Here is a 20,394-nt window from a genome sequence, read left to right as displayed (position 1 = left end):
CTTTATAGATGTGATTAAGTTAAAATGAAATTGTTAGCATGGGCCCTAATCCAATCTGACTGGTATCCTTATAAGAAGAGGAAATTTGGATACACGAAGAGACACCAGGGATGCGCATGCACAGAGGGGAGACCGTGTGCGGATGCAGAGGGATGGTGGCCACCTGCATGCCAAGGAGAGAGACCTCAGAAAAAGCCCAAGTTCCCAACACCTTGATGCTGAATTTCAGAACTCTCAGAAAATAAATTTCTGTTGTTTAAACCACTGTTTTGTTGTACTTTGTTATGGCAGCCCCAGCAAAGAGTGGATATTCTTCAATCTCATCTTTAGCAGCCAGAGGCAAAAGTTTACTGTGTGCCTAACCCAGGGCCTGGCATACATGAGATCTGCTCAGTCCAACCCCGGCGCCACTGGCCACATGTGGCTATTGTGCACTTGACATGGGGCTAATCTGAATTGAGGTGTGCTATCTGTGTAAAACACACTCTAGATTTTTGAAACCTTCATATGAAAAAAACCCCACAAAATCTTTTATTAATATATTTTCATATTGATTACATATTTATCAATAATATTTTGGATATCTGGGGTTAAATAAAATGTATCATCAAAAATTAATCTCACCTTTTTTTAACTTTAATGTGGCTATTAGAAAATTTCAAATTATGTATGTGCTTTGCCTTACATATGTTGGACAGAATTGTACTAGATGTTTAAAAAAAATCTTTTGAGCCATGGGAACCTCTTGTACTCTTATTTTCTTCATGCCTAAGACTTGAAATTAGGTGGACTCTAGAATTCTTCCCCTGGTAGGAGTGCAGAAAGCGGTATTGACAACCCAAAGAAGAATAGACATATCACAGGTGAAACAGGAGGACAGCAAAACTTCCTGGAGTTCCTTTATTGGAACTAATCCACGCATTAACAATTACCAACAGTGACTTCCCTGCCGGTCCAGTGGTTAGGACTCCGCGCTTCCACTGCACTGGGTGTGGGTTCAATCCCTGGTGGGGGAACTAAGATCCCACATGCCGTGCAGTACGGCCAAAAGAAAAACAAAAAACCAAAAACAACAACAACAAAAAACCCCAAAAAACCAACAAATTACCAACAAAAGAACTACAGGTGGTGAAGGCAGTGTTTAAAGCGGGGTAAATGCAGACCCAGAGGCTGAGAATTCTTTGCGATGATCACATCTGGTCTTGATTATTACCTGGTGTTTCAGTCAGGGTTCTTAGCTGCAGACAACAGCACCATCTTTGGCTAACCTGAGCAAAAATGAAAGACTTAGAAAGATATCAAGATATGGCACAGAATTGCTGCTGAGGCTGCAGAACCCATCTTGGGAAATGGGCTAGAGCCAAAGGACTAGAAAGACAGCCCAGGTCATCCTGCCTGAGCAATAGGTTAGGATGGCACTTCTCACCCTACTGCTCCTGGCACTTGAGGCCCATCTGATGGAGCCTCTATGCCACCACCTCCTCTGCACTCTGACACTGCTCCAGGGTGCTTTCTCAGCTGTCCATACATCTAATCACTCTTCCAAGATCAAAGTCACAGGTTTGGGGAACTGACTGAGGGAGCTGGGTCACTGGGGCTCTAGAGTCCATGCTGCTGGGGGTGAGAAGAGGGAGGATGTGGCGCCTTAACTCCTGAAAGAGGTGGAATCTGCCTCCCACCAAGACTCACATGAGGGGAATCAGCCACACGGGACATGGATTTGGATGAGTGTAGACAACAAAAAAAGAAAAAAAAATTCAGACCAGTACAAAGACAGGAAGAATCCTTTTCCTCAGGACTGTCTTAGTTTTGTGGAGAGCAATAAACTCAAGAGTTACACTATAGTTAATCTGTATTCTATGTATGTTATTATTTATATAATAAATGCTTTTATAGCATGCAGTGTGATATATATATATATATATATATAAATATGGTGGTCATTCTTCTAAATGTTACATAAATATTAATTCTGCTAACCTTCATATCAACTTCTCTATCATCACCTCTATTTATGGATGGTTAAACTGAAGCCCAAATTAGTAAAGTAACTTGGCCAAAATCACACAGCTAGTGGGTGGTAGGAGAGATTTGAAGCTGTGTAGTCTGGGGCTCCAGGGCTGATGGTTTAACTACTATACCACACTTCTCCTTACTATAGCAATTTTTATCTGTAGTTATACTTAAGAAGATGTTTAGGAAGCAATATATAATTTATTCCATTATGTGGGTTCTGTCCTTTGAATCATCTTTACTGTCTTTATATATAAAGCCCTGAGGTTACAGAGAGAAGTCATTGAATAGGGGGTGATGTAATTAACAACTGCAATCAAGCAACTTGCGTACAAGTTGAAAAGATCAGATAAATGACAGATGTTACAGGATAGTTCATGATAAGAAAATACTTCATACTTTTGGCCCCAGAGGACTCTTACTTTAAGAAATGTTTCCAACTTCTTTTATAAATAATTCTTTTTTCTTACCCCCTTATATGATTATTCAGTCATTTTCTAAAAATCAAACTTTTATTTTGTTGTGTCAAGATACTGAGTCCTATCCAGACCCCTGGTTATACAGGAATTTACTCATGTTTTCTAATAGAACTTGTAAAGTTTCATTTATTTACATTTAGAGTTTTATCCATTTGGCGGTTATACTTATGTGTGGTGTGAGGTATAGATGTAAAATTTGATCTTTTCCCAAATAGTTATCCAGTTGTCCCAATATCATGTTTTAAAAAGCCCATCCTTTTTCAGTGATTTAAGGCACCATCACCACAGTGATTTCTGTTTCTTTAAGTTCAACTTAACTAATATATATATATATTGAGTACCCACCATGGGTTGGACACTGCACTTAAGAAGTACAAAGAAGAAGAAGACTTGGCCTCTGGCCTTGAACTTGTGGCAGCCTAATTCAGACTTCTAAAAGTAAAGCCATTTCTTAAAGTGAGACAACAGACTTTATCAATAACGTTTCATTAAAAGGCAAGATCGCTCAATTTTCTCAAGACCATCTGATTTTGATCACATTTTTCACTTTAGAAAACTGAGAAATTTGCCGTGGCTGAAGTACAGCTATGATACTCAGAAACATTGCTTATTTAAGAGAAAAACTGTCCTTACTTTTTAAACTCATCTGACTTTTGAGAACTGTGAGATGCTTCTTTCCTACTGTCTGGTGTATTTCAGGGACCCTGAAACCACAGAAGCAAGGGAAGCCAAACACACAATCACTTGTCTGATAACGGCCGTTTCCCTTTATCTCACGTCTTGAGCACATCTGAGTGCTGTGCCCAGCAGTTCAAGGATGTCTCTTTCTCAGCTTGTATTTACTGCTTTTTTATTAGAAACTTTCTTGTCTAATGGTTTCCTTAGCATAGATTAGAAATTTGCAACAAGAGACATGTTCCCTGGTAAGGAATTACTTTGGTTATGAACTAATAGGAACTAGTGGTACATACTTACTGTTAAATATTCTGTTTCCTCTTTTACAAATATCACACATTGCACAAATATTTGTGGTGTGCCTTCCAAATACAAGGTGCAACAGTGTGCTACAGAATGACATATGCTGGGTTCTGGTTTCAACTTCCCAGTTTTGCTTGTATGGTATTTTTTCCTCTATTTTCTTCTAGTTACATGATTATGCAGCTGTTACATGCATATCCCAGATATAAAACCTCAGGGTTGGTAGGAAGCTTAGCATTTACTTGATTTATCAGCCACGTCTTGCATCCACTGGTGCTCCGCTCATGTTTAAAATTTTATTAGAACAGATGGATCAGAGTGAGTTCAGAGAAGGTAAATCTATGGAACTTGACTAGTTACTGACTTGAATCATAGAATGGTGATTGTAAGGAAGGTAGTTCAGATAAGTGCTGTATGGGGAAAAGAAGAAATGGAAGAAAACAAGTGGCCAATATACAGGGAACTATATAATTTATCATACAAGCTAGAACATTTTTGAGGGTGAAAGGGATACTATTAATAATTATGTTAGGACAATAGACACAAGCTGGGACTGTCCTTGGTAAATCATAATAGACCTATAGTAATTTAGGAAGATGGAAAGAGTAAGCATACTGTCCATTAAGAACCTAGAGATATCGTAAGGGCCTGACGAGTGTTTACGGGACTGCCCAGATAAATTTTTCCTCCTGGTATAATCGTAGTCTTGACACTTAAATTTACGTTTGCAGTTAAGGGGCAAAACAATCAGATCTGGGGATCAGAGATGCTTTCTCTGAAGCCTCTCAGTAGTCTCTTCAATTTGCTTCAATACCAAGGAAATCAGAAATCTCAGAACAATGCCGGATGTGGCAGGAATCCCAGGACAATTCACAACTTCCCTGCCAATTTAGGGTTATCTGCCTGGAACCATTTCAACTGGCAGCGGCAAGTACCTTATAAAGCAACCAGGATGAAGTTGTTACCAGGATGAAGTTGTTACCAGGATGAAGAACCATGTCAGCTAAGGCTTGCTAAGTGTGTAACGCATTCAGCTAAGATTTACTGCCTGTCTGTTGCCTTACTCGTATTTCATTTAATCATATGTCCCCATGCGGCTGCTCTTCTTGCTTCATCTTACGTAAGAGGAAACTCAGGCTCAGAAAGCTAAGTGACTCCACCAAGGTGACAGCTGCACGCGGACTAGGATAGAGACTGCAAGCCCGCTCCTCTTTCTCGTTCTGCCACGTACTGGCAGGTGGCAGAAGCGCCCGGAGATGTCCGGGGAGGTCCATAGTAGGCCATGCACTGCCCTGCTCCCTTGGCCTTGGACATCCACCTCCCCTTCGATAAAGTGCTCCAGTGGGTGAAGCCGAAGGAGAGGCAGCGAACGGATACACGCGAAGGCTGAACTCGGACCCTGAACTTGGGCCGACTAGGAAAGGCTCGCTCCGCCCTCCCTCAACACTACTGCGGCTGCGTCAGCGAGCTGCGGCCCACACTCAACATGGCGGCGGCGGCGCCGGCGGCCTCCTGCCCTTCTCCATCATGGCGGTAACCGGACCCGCCTCCGTGGGCGCCGGAGTCATGTGACCCACACAATGGCTGAGCGCCTACTCCAGGCTTCCCGGCAACGCCGAGTGAAAGCCATGACGGCCGCCGCGGGTTCGGCGGGCCAAGCCGCGGTGCCCCTGCTGCTGTGCGCGCTGCTGGCGCCCGGTGGCGCGTACGTGCTCGACGACTCCGACGGGCTGGGCCGGGAGTTCGACGGCATCGGAGCGGTCAGCGGCGGCGGGGTGAGCAGCGGGGAGGTGGGACGCGCGGGTGGCGTCAGGGGACCGCTCCGTCTCGCCCCACAAGCCCCCGCGGCGTAGCCCCGCGTTTCGACGCTCTCCCTTCGCGGCCCGGTTCCCGGCGGGCCCCCCTCGCCTGGCTGTCCAGACCCGCCGGCCGCGGGGCTGGAACCTGCGTTTGCTGGTGTAAAATGAACTTGTAGAGCCAGTTAGATTTAACAGATCCGGGCGTCCACCGAGTAAGTGACAGGTCTAGATAGTGACAAGGCTGGGGCCCAAACCCTTCCTTTCCCTGGGCAGCTGGGCCTGTGTGTGTGTGTGTGTGTGTGTGTGGGGGGGGTCTCTTCGCCTTGGAGAGGGCACTCTGGGAGGGTCGCTCCAGAGACGGCCAGGGAGCCGAGGAGCATCCGTCTGCTGAAGAGGATGCCCCAGTCGGATGCTTTGGCTGTGCCTCTTCTTTTTTAGGGAGGGGGGTCGGGGAGTCCTGGACCCGTACTGCAGGATGCGGTTGGGCCCTTTCAAAGGGTCAGGTACCGGATAAGTTTTTGTTTGGAGGCACAGCAGGTATCTCAAGGCCTCTTTAGGAAGGTGAGAGGCTAGAAACTCTCTGGGACTTTTTATCTTTTTCTAATGATAGGCTACACCAGTACCAACTGATAGTTTAGGATTGTTTACTGTTGGAGGATTGTTTTCCCCTCGGATGGCAAAGGCCTAAGGGGGTGAGTTGCCCTCTGGAAGGGGCAATGCCTCATTGGTGGCTATTTATGTGTGTGAGGAGAGGGAAACGATGGGTCACCAGTCAAGATAGTGACTCACCACCGTTAAGATGCATAAGAATCACCTGGTCCGTTTGTTTAAATGCAGACTCTGGCCTCCCCGCCAGCTCCCATTCTGACTTTACAGTTCTGGAGTGGGGCCTGAGAATCTGCTTTTTAACAAATGCGCCAGTGGCTTCTCATACTAAATGTTGAGGGAACTATTTTCCTTATTCAAGGATCTCTGGAGCAAGCGGTTTCTTGTTTTTTAAATAAAATCTTAATTTAAAGATAGTTTTAGATTTTCAGAAAAGTTCCCAAGACAATACAGAGTTCTCATATACCCTGCAGCCAGTTTTCTCCTGTTACCAGCATCCCACATTAGTACGGGACATTTGTCCCAACCAATATTGATTACGTTAATGAAAGTCTGTACTTCCTTTTATATTTCCTTAGTTGTTACCTAATGCTCTTTTTCGGTTTCAGGATCCCATCCAGGATACTTATTGCATTTAATTGGCATGTCTCTTTAGTCTTTTCTAGGCTGTGTCACTTGGGATAAGTTCGTATTATCTGGGCATTCTAAAATACTTATGTTAAGGGAGACATGAGGGCCATTCCAGCTTAATGCAAAATTTGTGTGGGCACAGCTGGTAATTTCCTTAGTTCCCTAGTCATGCTGATGGGTGGCTCCTAGGCCTGGGAGCTGGCCACAGTAGCATGATTGTTCTTGGCTCCTAACAATTTACTTAGTCCTGTCTCATGCTCTTTGTAACCATTGTCTTGTCTTTGTTTTATCCCCTTGTGTTTATAGCTTTTGGGTCCATGGGGTTTATGGTGGCATATCTTTGGGTGAGAGGGATTTTCTTTTTTATACCCCAGATCATAGCTAGAACTGATTTTATTTGAAAATGGTAAGGCAGAACTCTTGAATGGGTTGAATGGGTTGTTTGTTGGGTTGAGTCAGATTGGTGCTTGTATCCTTAGATGCAATTCAGAACCAGCTTGAATGCTTGCTTGCTGGGTGGATGTTTTGGGCTGGTCTCAGCCTATTGATAACCAGTGCTGTGGAGGGACTGGCCCTTGTGCTTCTTTTTTTTTTTTTTAACGTTTTTATTGGAGTATAACTGCTTTACAATGGTGTGTTAGTTTCTGCTTTATAACGAAGTGAATCAGTTATACATATACATATATCCCCATATCTCTTCCCTCTTGCGTCTCCCTCCCACCCTCCATCCCTATCCCACCCTTCTAGCTGGTCACAAAGCACCGAGCTGATCTCCCTGTGCTATGCGGCTACTTCCCACTAGCTATCTATTTTACATTTGGTAGTGTGTATATGTCCATATATACACTACCACTCTCTCACCTTGTCCCAGCTTACCCTTCCCCCTCCCTGTGTCCTCAAGTCCATTCTCTAGTAGGTCTGCGTCTTTATTCCCGTCTTGCCCCTAGGTTCTTCATGACCATTTTTTTTTTTTTTTTTTTTTAGATTCCATATATATGTGTTAGCATGTGTTAGCATTTGTTATGTTATGTTAGCATTTGTTTTTCTCTTTCTGACTTACTTCACTCTGTGTGACAGACTCTAGGTCCATCCACCTCACTACAAATAATTCAATTTTGTTCCTTTTTATGACTGAGTAATATTCCATTGTATATATGTGCCACATTATCCATTCATCTGTTGATGGACACTTAGGTTGCTTCCATGTCCTGGCTATTGTAAATAGAGCTGCAATGAACATTGTGGTACATGACTCTTTTTGAATTATGGTTTTCTCAGGGTATATGCCCAGTAGTGGGATTGCTGGGTCGTATGGTAGTTCTTTTTTTATTTTTTTAAGGAACCTCCATACTGTTCTCCATAGTGGCTGCACCAATTTACATTCCCACCAACAGTGCAAGAGGGTTCCCTTTTCTCCACACCCTCTCCAGCATTTATTGTTTGTAGATTTTTTGATGATAGCCATTCTGACCGCTGTGAGATGATATCTCATTGTAGATTTGATTTGAATTTCTCTAATGATTAATGATGTTGAGCATTCTTTCATGTGTTTGTTGGCAATCTGTATATGTTCTTTGGAGAAATGTCTATTTAGGTCTTCTGCCCATTTTTGAATTGGGTTGTTTGTTTTTTTGATATTGAGCTGCATGAGCTGCTTGTGAATTTTGGAGATTAATCCTTTGTCAGTTGCTTCATTTGCAAATATTTTCTCCCATTCTGAAGGTTGTCTTTCCATCTTGTTTATGGTTTCCTTTGCTGTGCAAAAGCTTTTAAGTTTCATTAGGTCCTGCTTGTTTATTTTTGTTTTTATTTCCATTTCTCTAGGAAGTGGGTCAAAAAGGATTTTGCTGTGGTTTATGTCATACAGTGTTCTGCTTATGTTTTCCTCTAAGAGTTTGGTAGTATCTGGCCTTACATTTAGGTCTTTAATCCATTTTGAGTTTATTTTTGTGTGTGGTGTTAGGGAGTGTTCTAATTTCATTCTTTTACATGTAGCTGTCCAGTTTTCCCAGCACCACTTATTGAAGAGGCTGTCTTTTCTCCACTGTATATTCTTGCATCCTTTATCAAAGATAAGTTGACCATATGTGCGTGGGTTTATCTCTGGGCTTTCTATCCTGTTCCATTGATCTATATTTCTGTTTTTGTGCCAGTACCATACTGTCTTGATTACTGTAGCTTTGTAGTATAGTCTGAAGTCTGGGAGCATGATTCTTCCAGCTCCGTTTTTCTTTCTCAGGATTGCTTTGGTTATTCAGGGTCTTTTGTGTTTCCATACAAACTGTGAAATTTTTTGTTCTAGTTCTGTGAAAAATGCCATTGGTAGTTTGATAGGGATTGCATTGAATCTGTAGATTGCTTTGGGTAGTAGAGTCATTTTCACAATGTTGATTCTTCCAATCCAGGAACATGGTATATCTCTCCATCTATTTGTATCATCTTTAATTTCTTTCATCAGTGTCATAATTTTCTGCATACAGGTCTTTAGTCTCCTTAGGTAGGTTTATTCCTAGATATTTTATTCTTTTTGTAGCAATGATAAATGGAAGTGTTTTCTTAATTTCACTTTCAGATTTTTCATCATTAGTATATAGGAATGCAAGAGATTTCTGTGCATTAATTTTGTATCCTGCTACTTTACCAAATTCATTGATTAGCTCTGGTACTTTTCTGGTAGCATCTTTAGGATTCTCTGTGTATAGTGTCATGTCATCTGCAAACAGTGACAGCTTTACTTCTTCTTTTCCAATTTGGATTCCTTTTATTTCTTTTTCTTCTCTGATTGCTGTGGCTAAAACTTCCAAAACTATGTTGAATAATAGTGGTGAGGGTGGGCAGCCTTGTCTTGTTCCTGATCTTAGTGGAAATGGTTTCAGTTTTTCACCATTGAGGACGATGTTGGCTGTGGCTTTGTCATATATGGCCTTTATTATGTTGATGTAAGTTCCCTCTATGCCTACTTTCTGGAGGGTTTTTATCATAAATTGGTGTTGAATTTTGTCGAAAGCTTTCTGTGCATCTATTGAGATGATCATATGGTTTTTATCCTTCAATTTGTTAGTATGGTGTATCACATCGATTGATTTTGCGTATATTGAAGAATCCTTGCATTCCTGGGATAAAACCCTCTTGATCATGGTGTATGACCCTTTTAATGTGCTGTTGGATTCTGTTTGCTAGTATTTTGTTGAGGATTTTTGCATCTGTGTTTATCAGTGATACTGGTCTGTAGTTTTCTTTTTTTGTGACATCTTTGTCTGGTTTTGGTATCAGGGTGATGGTAGCATCATAGAATGAGTTTGGGAGTGTTCCTCCCTCTGCTATATTTTGGAAGAGTTTGAGAAGGATGGGTGTTAGCTCTTCTCTAAATGTTTGATAGACTTCTCCTGTGAAGCCATCTGCTCCTGGGCTTTTGCTTGTTGGAAGACTTTTAATCACAGTTTCAATTTCAGTGCTTGTGATTGATCTGTTCATATTTTCTATTTCTTCATGGTTCAGTCTTGGAAGGTTGTGCATTTCTAAGAGTTTGTCCATTTCTTTCAGGTTCTCCATTTTATTGGCATATAGTTGCTTGTAGTAATCTCTCATGTTCCTTTGTATTTCTGCAGTGTCAGTTGTTACTTCCCCTTTTTCATTTCTAATTCTATTGATTTGAGTCTTCTCCCTTTTTTTCTTGATGATTCTGGCTAATGGTTTATGAATTTTGTTTATCTTCTCAAAGAACCAGCTTTTAGTTTTATTGATCTTTGCTATTGTTTCCTTATTTCTTTTTCATTTATTTTTGATCTGATCTTTATGATTTCTTTCCTTCTGCTAACTTTGGGGTTTTTTTCTTCTTCTTTCTTTAATTGTGTTAAGTGTAATGTTAGGTTGTTTATTTGAGATGTTTCTTAAGGTAGGATTGTAGTGCTATAAATTTCCCTCTTAAAACTGCTTTTGCTGCATCCCAAAAGTTTTGGGTCGTCGTGTTTTCATTGTCATTTGTCTCTAGGTATTTTTTGATTTCCTCTTTGATTTCTTCAGTGATCCTTTGGTTATTAAGTAGAGTATTGTTTAGCCTCCATGTGTTTGTATTTTTTACATATTTTTTCCTATAATTGATACCTAGTCTCATAGCATTGTGGGCAGAAAAGATACTTGATACGACTTCAGTTTTCTTAAGTTTACCAAAGCTTGACTTGTGACCCAAGATATGATCTATCCTGGAGAATGTTCCATGAGCACTTGAGAAGAAAGTGTATTATGTTGTTTTTGGGTGGAATGTCCTGTAAATATCAATTAAGTCCATGTTGTTTAATGTATCATTTAAAGCTTGTGTTCCCTTATTTATTTTCATTTTGGATGATCTGTCCATTGGTGAAAGTGGGGTGTTAAAGTCCCCTACTATGATTGTGTTACTGTTAATTTCCCCTTTTATGGCTGTTAGTATTTGCCTTATATATTGAGGTGCTCCTATGTTGGGTGCATAAATATTTACAGTTGTTATATCTTCTTCATGCATTGATCCCTTGATCATTATGTAGTGTCCTTCTTTGTCTCTTGTAATACTCTTTGTTTTAAAGTCTATTCTGTCTGATATGAGAATTGCTACTCCATCTTTCTTTTGATTCCATTTGCATGGAATATCTTTTTCCATCCCCTCACTTTCAGTCTGTATGTGTCCCTAGGTCTGAAGTGGGTCTCTTGTAGACAGCATATATACGGGTCTTGTTTTTGTATCCATTCAGCTAGTCTGTGTCTTTTGGTTGGAGCATTTAATCCATTTACATTTTAGGTAATTACCGATACGTATGTTCCTATTACCATTTTCTTAATTGTTTTGGGTTTGTTATTGTAGGTCTTTTCCTTGTGTTGTGTTTCCTGCCTAGAGAAGTTCCTTTAGCCTTTGTTGTAAAGCTGGTTTGGTGGTGCTGAATTCTGTTAGTTTTTGCTTGTCTGTAAAGGTTTTAATTTCTCTGTCAAATCTGAATGAGATCCTTGCTGGATAGAGTAATCTTGGTTGTAGGTTTTTCCCTTTCATCACTTTAAATATGTCCTGCCACTCCCTTCTGGCTTGCAGAGTTTCTGCTGAAAGATCAGCTGTTAACCTTATGGGATTCCCTTGTATGTTATTTGTTGTTTTTCCCTTGCTGCTTTTAATATTTTTTCTTTGTATTTAATTTTTGATAGTTTGATTAATATGTATCTTGGCGTGTTTCTCCTTGGATTTATCCTGTATGGAACTCTCTGTGCTTCCTGCATTTGAGTAACTATTTCCTTACCCATATTAGGGAAGTTTTAAACGATAATGTCTTCAAATATTTTCTCAGTCCCTTTCTTTTTCTCTTCTTCTGCAACCCCTATAATTCGAATGTTGGTGCGTTTTATATTGTCCCAGAGGTCTCTGAGACTGTCCTCAATTCTTTTCATTCTTTTTTCTTTATTCTGCTCTGCGATAGTTATTTCCTCTATTTTATCTTCCAGGTCACTTATCCATCCTTCTGCCTGTTATTCTGCTATTGATTCCTTCTAGAGAGTTTTTAATTTCATTTATTGTGTTGTTCCTCATTGTTTGTTTGCTCTTTAGTTCTTCTAGGTCCTTTTTAAACGTTTCTTGTATTTTCTCATTTCTATTTCCAAGATTTTGGATCATCTTTACTATCATTATTCTGAATTCTTTTTCAGGTAGACTGCCTATTTCCTCTTCATTTATTATGTCTGGTGGGTTTTCACCTTGCTCCTTCATCTGCTGTGTGTTTCCTTGTCTTATTTTGCTTAACCTACTGGTTTTCAGGTCTCCTTTTTGCAGGCTGCAGGTTCATAGTTCCCGTTGTTTTTGGTGTGTGCCTCCAGTGGCTAAGGTTGGTTCAGTGGGTTGTGTAGGCTTCTTGGTGGAGGGGACTAGTGCCTGTGTTCTGGTGGATGAGGCTGTATCTTGTCTTTCTGGTGGGCAGGTCCATGTCTCGTGTTGTGTTTTGGGATGTCTGTGGCCTTATTATGATTTTAGGCAGCCTCTCTGCTAATGGGTGGAGTTGTGTTCCTGTCTTGCTAGTTGTTTGGCATAGGGTGTCCAGCACTGTAGCTTGCTGGTCATTGAGTGGAGCTGGGTCTTGGCGTGAGATGGAGAGCTCTGGGAGATTTTCGCCATTTGATATTACGTGGAGCTGGGAGGTCTCTGTTAGACCAGTGTCTTGAACTTGGCTGTCCCATGTCAGAGGCACAGCCCTGACGCCTGACTGGAGCACCAAGAGCCTGTTATCCACACTCAGAATAAAAGGGAGAAAAAAAGAAAGAAAGAAAGAAAAAGATAAAATAAAATAAAATAAGATAAAATAAAAAAATTATTAACATAAAAACCAAAAAATAATTATTAAAAATTTTTTTTAAAGTAATTAAAAAAAAAAGAAAGAAAGAAGAGAACAACTGAACCAAAAAGCAAATCCACCAATGATAGCAAGTGCTGAATAGTTTATTAAAAAGAGAAAAGAAAAAAAAAAGGACAGAACCCTAGGTCAAATGGTAAAAGCAAAGCTATACAGACAAAATCACACACAGAATCATATGCATACACTCACAAAAAGAGAAAAGGGGAAAAAAATATATATATCGTTACTCCCAAAATCCACCTCCTCAATTTGGGGTGATTCGTTGTCTATTCAGGTATTCCACAGATGCAGGGTACATCAAGTTGATTGTTGAGATTTAATTCGCTGCTCCTGATGCTGCTGGGAGAGATTTCCCTTTCTCTTCTTTGTTCGCACAGCTCCCGGGGTTCAGCTTTGGCCCCGCCTCTGTGTGTAGGTGGCCTGAGGGCGTCTGTTCTTCGCTCAGAGAGGACGGGGTTAAAGAAGCAGCTGCTTCGGGGGCTCTGGCTCACTCAGGCCGGGGGGAGGGACGGGTCCGGATGCGGGGCGAGCCTGCGGTGGCAGAGGCCACTGTGATGTTGCACCAGCCAGAGGCGCGCCGTGTGTTCTCCCGGGGAAGTTGTCCCTGGATCACGGGACCCTGGCAGTGGCGGGCTGCACAGGCTCCCGGGAGGGGAGGTGTGGATAGTGACCTGTGCTTGCACACAGGCTTCTTGGTGGCTGCAGCAGCAGCCTTAGCGTCTCATGCCCGTCTCTGGGGTCCGCACTGATAGCCGCGGCTTGCCCCCGTCTCTGGAGCTCCTTTAAGCAGCGCTCTTAATCCCCTCTCCTCGTGCACCAGGAAACAAATAGGCAAGAAAAAGTCTCTTGCCTTTTCAGCAGTTCCAGACCTTTTCCCGTATACTCCCTCCTGGCTAGCTGTGGCCCACTAGCCCCCTTCAGGCTGTGTTCACGCAGCTCCCTCCAACTGGTGCAGGTCCCATCCCTATTCTTTTGTGTCTGTTTTTTCTTTTTTCTTTTGCCCTACCCAGGTACGTGGGGAGTTTCTTGCCTTTTGGGAGGTCTGAGGTCTTCTGCCAGCATTCGGTAGGTGTTCTGTAGGAGTTGCTCCACATGTAGATGTATTTCTGATGTATCTGTGGGCAGGAAGGTGATCTCCACGTCTTACTCTTCTGTCATCTTGAAGCTTCTCTGTGTGCTTTTTACTATGATTGCAAGATGCCCTCAGTGATAACCGTCAGAAAACTTTGAAAATAAAAAGTTTATTACTCACAGGTCCTGGAAAGCACTTGGCATACCTCGGCCACACAGGGAGGTTGTAGGTAGAGAGGGGGGTGTGGGCCTGGGGTTCTGCTTTCATTAGGGCCAAGGGTGAGGCCTAGGGTTTTGTGGGCTTACTTTTTATTGGTGAGTTCAAAACTTAAGAGTAGAAATTTAGTGCAGGAAGAGAAAAAATAAGTGACCCTAATGATGGTCAGTTATTGAAATCAACCAAGATCGCTAAAACAAAGAATCCCCCCCACCCGCTCCCGCCAACCCCGGCCTGGCTCTTTATCTGGTTCTGTGGCTGGCAGTGTGTTTATCTGAGATAGGTGCCTGTGAAGTGGATAATTCTGGGTGGATGCCTTGCAGTCAGAGCTTCAGTCCTGCCCGTTACAAACAAGGAGCAACCGGCTGTTGGGGACCGCACTGCAATCCACCCTTGGTGCCTGGGCATCGGAGTCAGCGGTGAAGACGTTAACTGCCCGAGTAGCTGATTTACTAAAAGTCAGGGATAAGGGCCTCTTGTAACCTAGAAAGGATTTTAGTAGCACTCCTATAATAATTATATTGTACAAACGATAGTCCTGAAATCCAGCTGGTAGCCATTGACCCAAGCTTAAAGGGTCACACCTTGAAACGAGGTCAGTGATCTTGGGGCCCTAGGGATCCGTTCAAAGATTAGAAAATGTTATGATTAACATCTTGGGACATCTGGTGTAAGTAGGTTTCAGTCTGTGCTGAGTTGGTGGATTGCTCCATATCGCACCCAACCACTCTCTTAGAATAGGTCAGTTCAATTAAAGGATTGTGTCTCATTTGAGGAGGCAGCGATGCAGGTGTGTTTATAAAGTTAGGCCTCTATGGTGCAAATATTTGATTCAGGTTATTTCATAAGAGGCATTTCTACGGAAACAAAAGAAAAACAATGGTTAGTGGTTGGAGCAGATTATAAACCTAGTCTGAGTCCTGAGGGTAGCCAGTTGAGATTTCTAGATGTAGGACTTGAAGCATCTTCAGACGGGGTGGGGACAGATGGTGGTGGTCATAGATTTTCCTGGTTTGTAGTTTGAATATCTCTGGTGGTGGTGGGGTTCTTTCTGAGTGGTCCATACAGCAAGAGGCACGAAGATTGTTCATACATGAACTGTTGTAGTGATTTCTCTGGAGTTTATATGTAGTTGTCCCACTTTAGCTTGCATGGCTTCAGGAAAAGGGCAATTTTAGTTCTCAATAATTCCAAGTCAGAAAGGTGGGAAAAAATTGGAAACAATATCTGGAGAGTTGTAGCCAGATATTAGAGGAAGTGAGAAGAATTCAGTATTCAGTCCAGTTTACAAGTAGAAAACAAACCTCAAAGGCAATTAACAGGACTAAAATCTGATATCCACAGGGTGTCCTATAGTTTCCCCTTCCCCCCACCTTTTATCAGAGATAACCCAAATAAGGCTAATTTACTTGCAAAATAAGTCTGGCCTGATTATTTAATAATTAATTTATTTATTATTTATTAAGTGCAACAAGAATAGTGATAGACCATATAGGCTCTTTCAAGTATACTCTGCTGGACCTTCACACAAGGAATCACAGATTGGACTCTTAGAAGTCTCTCTCAAGGTAGGAAGCCAAGCTATGAGCTTACCATCAGACTTTCCCTGCAGTACTGATAGATTTGGGTGAATTCCTTTCTTCTCGAGGTCTGCCAAATATCCTGAGGTTCCTACATCTGCCAGGAAGCGACCTTCCTTACTCACCTGGTAAGGCTTCTGTAAGCAAGTTGCCAGGCTGATTTTTCCAAGGAGCTTTATTGGCTCCATGAGTCAACCTTAGTTCCTTAATTCTGCCTGGTCATATCTGAGTCTATGTGCATCTCTCTCAAATATGACATTCCAGTTAAAACCTTGGTAATATAATCAATGTTTCCAATTGTGTCCTGTTACAAGGAGGACAGATTCTTAGGAACTTATGCAAATAAATATATTGCTATGAAAATGAGAATACTCACTAAGAGTTTCTAAATTCTTAAGGGATCAGGTAGGGAGAAATTTGTTTTATCTTTGTTTACAAGGGTACACTTTACCAAATTGCTGTAAGTCATAGACAGCTTAGAAAAAAAGGTTTCCTTAAGTCTGGGGGGAAAAAAAAAAACCATTCAAGAACTAACAATGTTTCAGATAAAAAATCATAAAAATTATAATTATCCTCATCAGTTCATTCAGTTCCTTGTAATTAATTCTGATTGATCTTGATCTTTAGTTAGCAGTTTTATGAATCTTTTTTTACCTTAGAGTTCTGTAAATTCTTACCCAGTTGAGCAATATGATCTGAAAATTATCAGAATCCTGTACTTTAAGTTAGAGTCCTTTCCACAAGTCTTCTTGAAGATGAAGTGCTTTTTGAAGAACACTTTTGCAAAAGCATCAGAGTAAAACAATAACTGTCTGTAAATGGCAAAAAGACTTAAACACGACCATGTTAAAGATCTGATAAAGTTTATTATAATGCAAATGACAAGGAAATTAGGTTATTTCTGTGACATACAACATTTTAATATAATAACTAGAATTACAAGTGATAACATTATACCAGGATATAGCAGGTATCTAGGAATTTCATGTAATTTCTGAAACACATATATTAGTAACATATATCAATACAAATATAACCTAAAGAAGGTTTAGCATTATGTCTTTGACAGTGCTTCCCATGCAATTTAACATACCAAATAAGCCTAATTAGTTTAATGTCTGTCTTTTTATAAGGAGAAAGACCACATCTTTTGAGATGTTCCAGGGCCCATCTGGAAAATCTCAAAGTTATTTTGAGGTCAAAAAGACTTCATTTAGAATTTGATTTTGGGAAGTTTGTCAAAATATCAAAAGGTGTTAAAACACTTGATTAAATAGGATTGTTGGTCACTGTGAAATAATACTTAGTTATCCATTTAACCAAAATGACAAGAACTTCACAGGCAAATACAAAAAGTTACTTATTTTAATCCCAGTTTAACCGCCCCCCCCCCACCCCAAACACACAACCTTAGCTCTTTTAATAGAGAAGACTCAGGTTTTTTGTTTTTTTTTTTTAAGTAATTAAAGATTCAGTAAAGATAATGTGAAGCATAGAATATTATTTTGATAAAACACAGAATCTTTATTTCCTAGGCAGGTTACTTAAAAGGTAAAGAAAAACCTTTCACAGGCTTATCAAGGGCAGACCAATAGTCTAATAAAAATTTGTCTTTTTAGCAGATGAAAGATAATTAAGTTTTAGTTTTACATAAGTACACTATTAAAGTTTATTTTAAAAAATCCTTCTAATAAATTTATTTCATTTTTAGCTAGCTTGACTACGCAGGTAAAATTCCCTCTCTTCTTCTCTCTGTCTTTCTCTTTCCCCAGCTTCTATATCCATTCATTTTGTCTACTTTAGGACAAAATTACTTTCATTTCCCTAACAAAAATACATCTCCCTACCTCATACCTTTTCTTAGCCAAAATACATCCTACTTTCCTTGATAGAATTGTTTCTCTTATTATTTCTAGTATTTTAATTACATATATTAGTTAGAATGCTTGACTCTTATAAACCTTAATTTCTAGTGAAAACTAGGAAGTAAACAATTGTGAGCTGTTATACCAGTATTCTGTAGGTTGGCAAATTTATGAATACATTTTATAATTTCTAGAAGCATATGCTTCTTTTTTTGTACAGTTTTTCATTGTAGCACAAGACATGTTTACTAACAGATCTAAATATCTTTTGTTTCTCTGTGATAAGAAACCAAAAGTAGATAAACCTATGTTCAGTAATTAATGTTTTAGCATTTTATATTATTTGGAAATTTTCTATATATTTAATGAATTTCCATCATTTAACTTAGCAAAACTCTAAGGTTTCAAGTTACCAATGAGATTTGGGTGACTATTTTTAAGTAGACATACCATAAAACATAATTATTTTTGAAAAGTGGATGTCTCGGCGATCAGAGCTTAAGTTATGCATTTGCATTACAAGAAGGAAAACCCAGTGGATAACTTGGTCTGCAGTCTGATCACAGATGTGACCTTCTACTGTGGGAAAAAAAATCTTTTCCCTAACCCAGCTGATTTTTACACTTTTATTTCCTAATGTTGCAACCTCACTCATAGGTGCTGGTGCATATTTCAAGGTAAACAGTAGACTAATGGGCTAATGTATTTATTCTTTACTACTACCATCCTCCTTTTTATTTTTGTGGTTTAAACCTGGAATAGCCAGTATTTCATAAAATGAGGACTCATAATGTCCTAATATCTTTACTTTGATATTAAATCCATTGTTTAACTTGCTGAAAATGGAAATGTTTTGTTATTTTATGTTTATTAACTCAGTTTAAAATTATTAAAATGAGAAGAATTGTTTCATAACTCAGAATAGGAGACTGTTATCTATTCTAATAGTGTCCTTATGTGTAATGCATCACTCATCTTAGAAGTTCGGTAAATGCCGATTGAATGAAAATGGTTGCAACACTATATTTGTACACCACTTTCAACTTCTTTCTGAAGTCCCTGGTACCTAGCACAGTTTGTGGCAGTAAGTGTTTGGAATCTTGATATTTGATAGGGAAGGCAGTATGGTGCACGTGGACTTAAGAGCAGATTGCTAGGGATCTGTTCTGGGCCATGCCACTCACTGTACAGCCTTGGGCAGGTTATGTAACCTCCCTGTATCTCAGGTTTTTTTCTGGGGACACGGTGATACCTACCTGGTAGGAACATTGTGAGGATAGATGTCAAAGCACAGGATGGCATCTGTCACATGACTAATTTTGGTTAATATCATTCTGTTTCCTAGATTAGTGGGGAGGAAGTTATTCCAAGGATTTTAAATGAAAAACGTGTTCCGGTTTGGTTATACAATGCCTGCCATTTGTTGAGAGCTTACTATGTTCCAGCTACTGTGCTAAGGCTTCCTGGGCTGCTTGTAAAGAGCTCCAGGCCTTATTCAGGGAGCGTGATTAGTAATTTGGTAATTTGTTATTGCTTCATGGTACAATTAAACGTTTGGCTGTACTGCTCCTAACTGACTGTTGCCATTGACTAATGCTTTTGCATTGGGTGTGACTATAGGCTTGCGATAGAGTAATGATGTGGTGTGGTTACTCAAAGTTGGCACTTTCTGTGTTAGGGATACAAGAGCACAGAGAGCAAAATAACCGCCAAACAGTGAAACACATTGTTCTAACAACAATGTATATCGTTAGCATAATGCAGAGCAGGCAGCATTGTTTACCTGGGGTCAAGGATAGGTTAGTGTGCATATACAGCAGTCATTCACTTTACTATTTGAGCCTCTGCTAGTCCGTAAGCTCTTTGAGAAAGTGACTCTATTTTTAAAAACAATTTGTGTATACAGTGCCTGTCAATTCTTGGGAGCTTACTATGTGCCAGCTACTGTGCTAAGTCCTTTACATATACCTTATTTTAGTCTTAGGACAGCTGAATGAATAAGATAACCCACTTTATGATAAATTGCCCTTGGTCCCATTGCTTGTAAATGATGTAATCAGGATACCAGCTTCATGGACGCAAAGCCTATATTATGTTGCCTGTGCAGTGCGACAAATGATAACATAAAAGATATTAAATAAATGGTTATTGAATAATAGAATAAATGGGGATGTGAACTTGAATAAGACAGAGTCCTTGTCCTCAAGGAACTTAGAGGTGAAACAGAAAAGTAAAGCAGTGATGAGGGTGCAGGGACAGAAGAGTTATGGTAGCCACGTGGACCTTGTGCCGAGGGAGTCCACAGTCCAATCTGCGTCAGCGGTCCCCGACCCTTTTGGCACCAGGGACCGGTTTCGTGGAAGACAGTTTTCCCATGGACCGGGGGAGGGGGGATGGTTTCGGGATGATTCAAGTGCATTACATTTATTGCGCATTTTATTTCTATTATTATTACATTGTAATATATAATGAAATAATTATACAACTCACCATGATGCTGACAGGAGGTGGAGCTCAGGTGGTAATGCGAGCGATGGGGAGCGTCTGTAAATACAGATGAAGCTTTGCTCACTCGCCCACCACTCACCTCCTGCTGTGCAGCCCCCTTCCTAATAGGCCACCGACTGTACCGGTCTGTGGCCCGGGAGTTGGGGACCCCTGACTTAAGTCAAGAAGGTATTCTTCCTTGAAGAGGTGGCGTTTGACCTGAAAGCTGAAGGATGAATTGGATTTGGCCAAATGAGGGTGTAGAATGCACTCCAGACAGAAGAAAGAGAAAAATTAGTTTGTT

At 40.5% G+C, this 20,394-nt stretch overlaps 1 protein-coding gene across 6 annotated transcripts in view; it reads left to right on the top strand.

Moving 5' to 3' along the window:
- Positions 1–4,674: 4,674 nt before the first annotated feature.
- Positions 4,675–20,394, top strand: part of GALC (galactosylceramidase) — a 167,302-nt gene continuing 151,582 nt past the window's right edge. For 5 of the 6 annotated variants that reach the window (XR_009500976.1, XR_009500974.1, XR_009500975.1 and 2 more), the window contains exon 1: positions 4,675–5,245. Coding sequence is in view for 1 of the 6 variants with exons in the window: in XM_059914777.1 (XP_059770760.1) it covers positions 5,051–5,245 (195 nt within the window). In the remaining 5 variants the exon portion in view is untranslated. Of the gene's footprint in view, positions 5,246–5,471; positions 5,482–20,394 lie in introns of those variants that run through there. The other variant, XR_009500977.1, reaches the window with a different exon arrangement.

This window comes from Balaenoptera ricei, chromosome 2, assembly GCF_028023285.1.
Source record: "Balaenoptera ricei isolate mBalRic1 chromosome 2, mBalRic1.hap2, whole genome shotgun sequence".
NCBI classification, from domain to species: Eukaryota; Metazoa; Chordata; class Mammalia; order Artiodactyla; family Balaenopteridae; genus Balaenoptera; species Balaenoptera ricei.
This window is presented reverse-complemented; position numbering and strand designations above follow the sequence as displayed.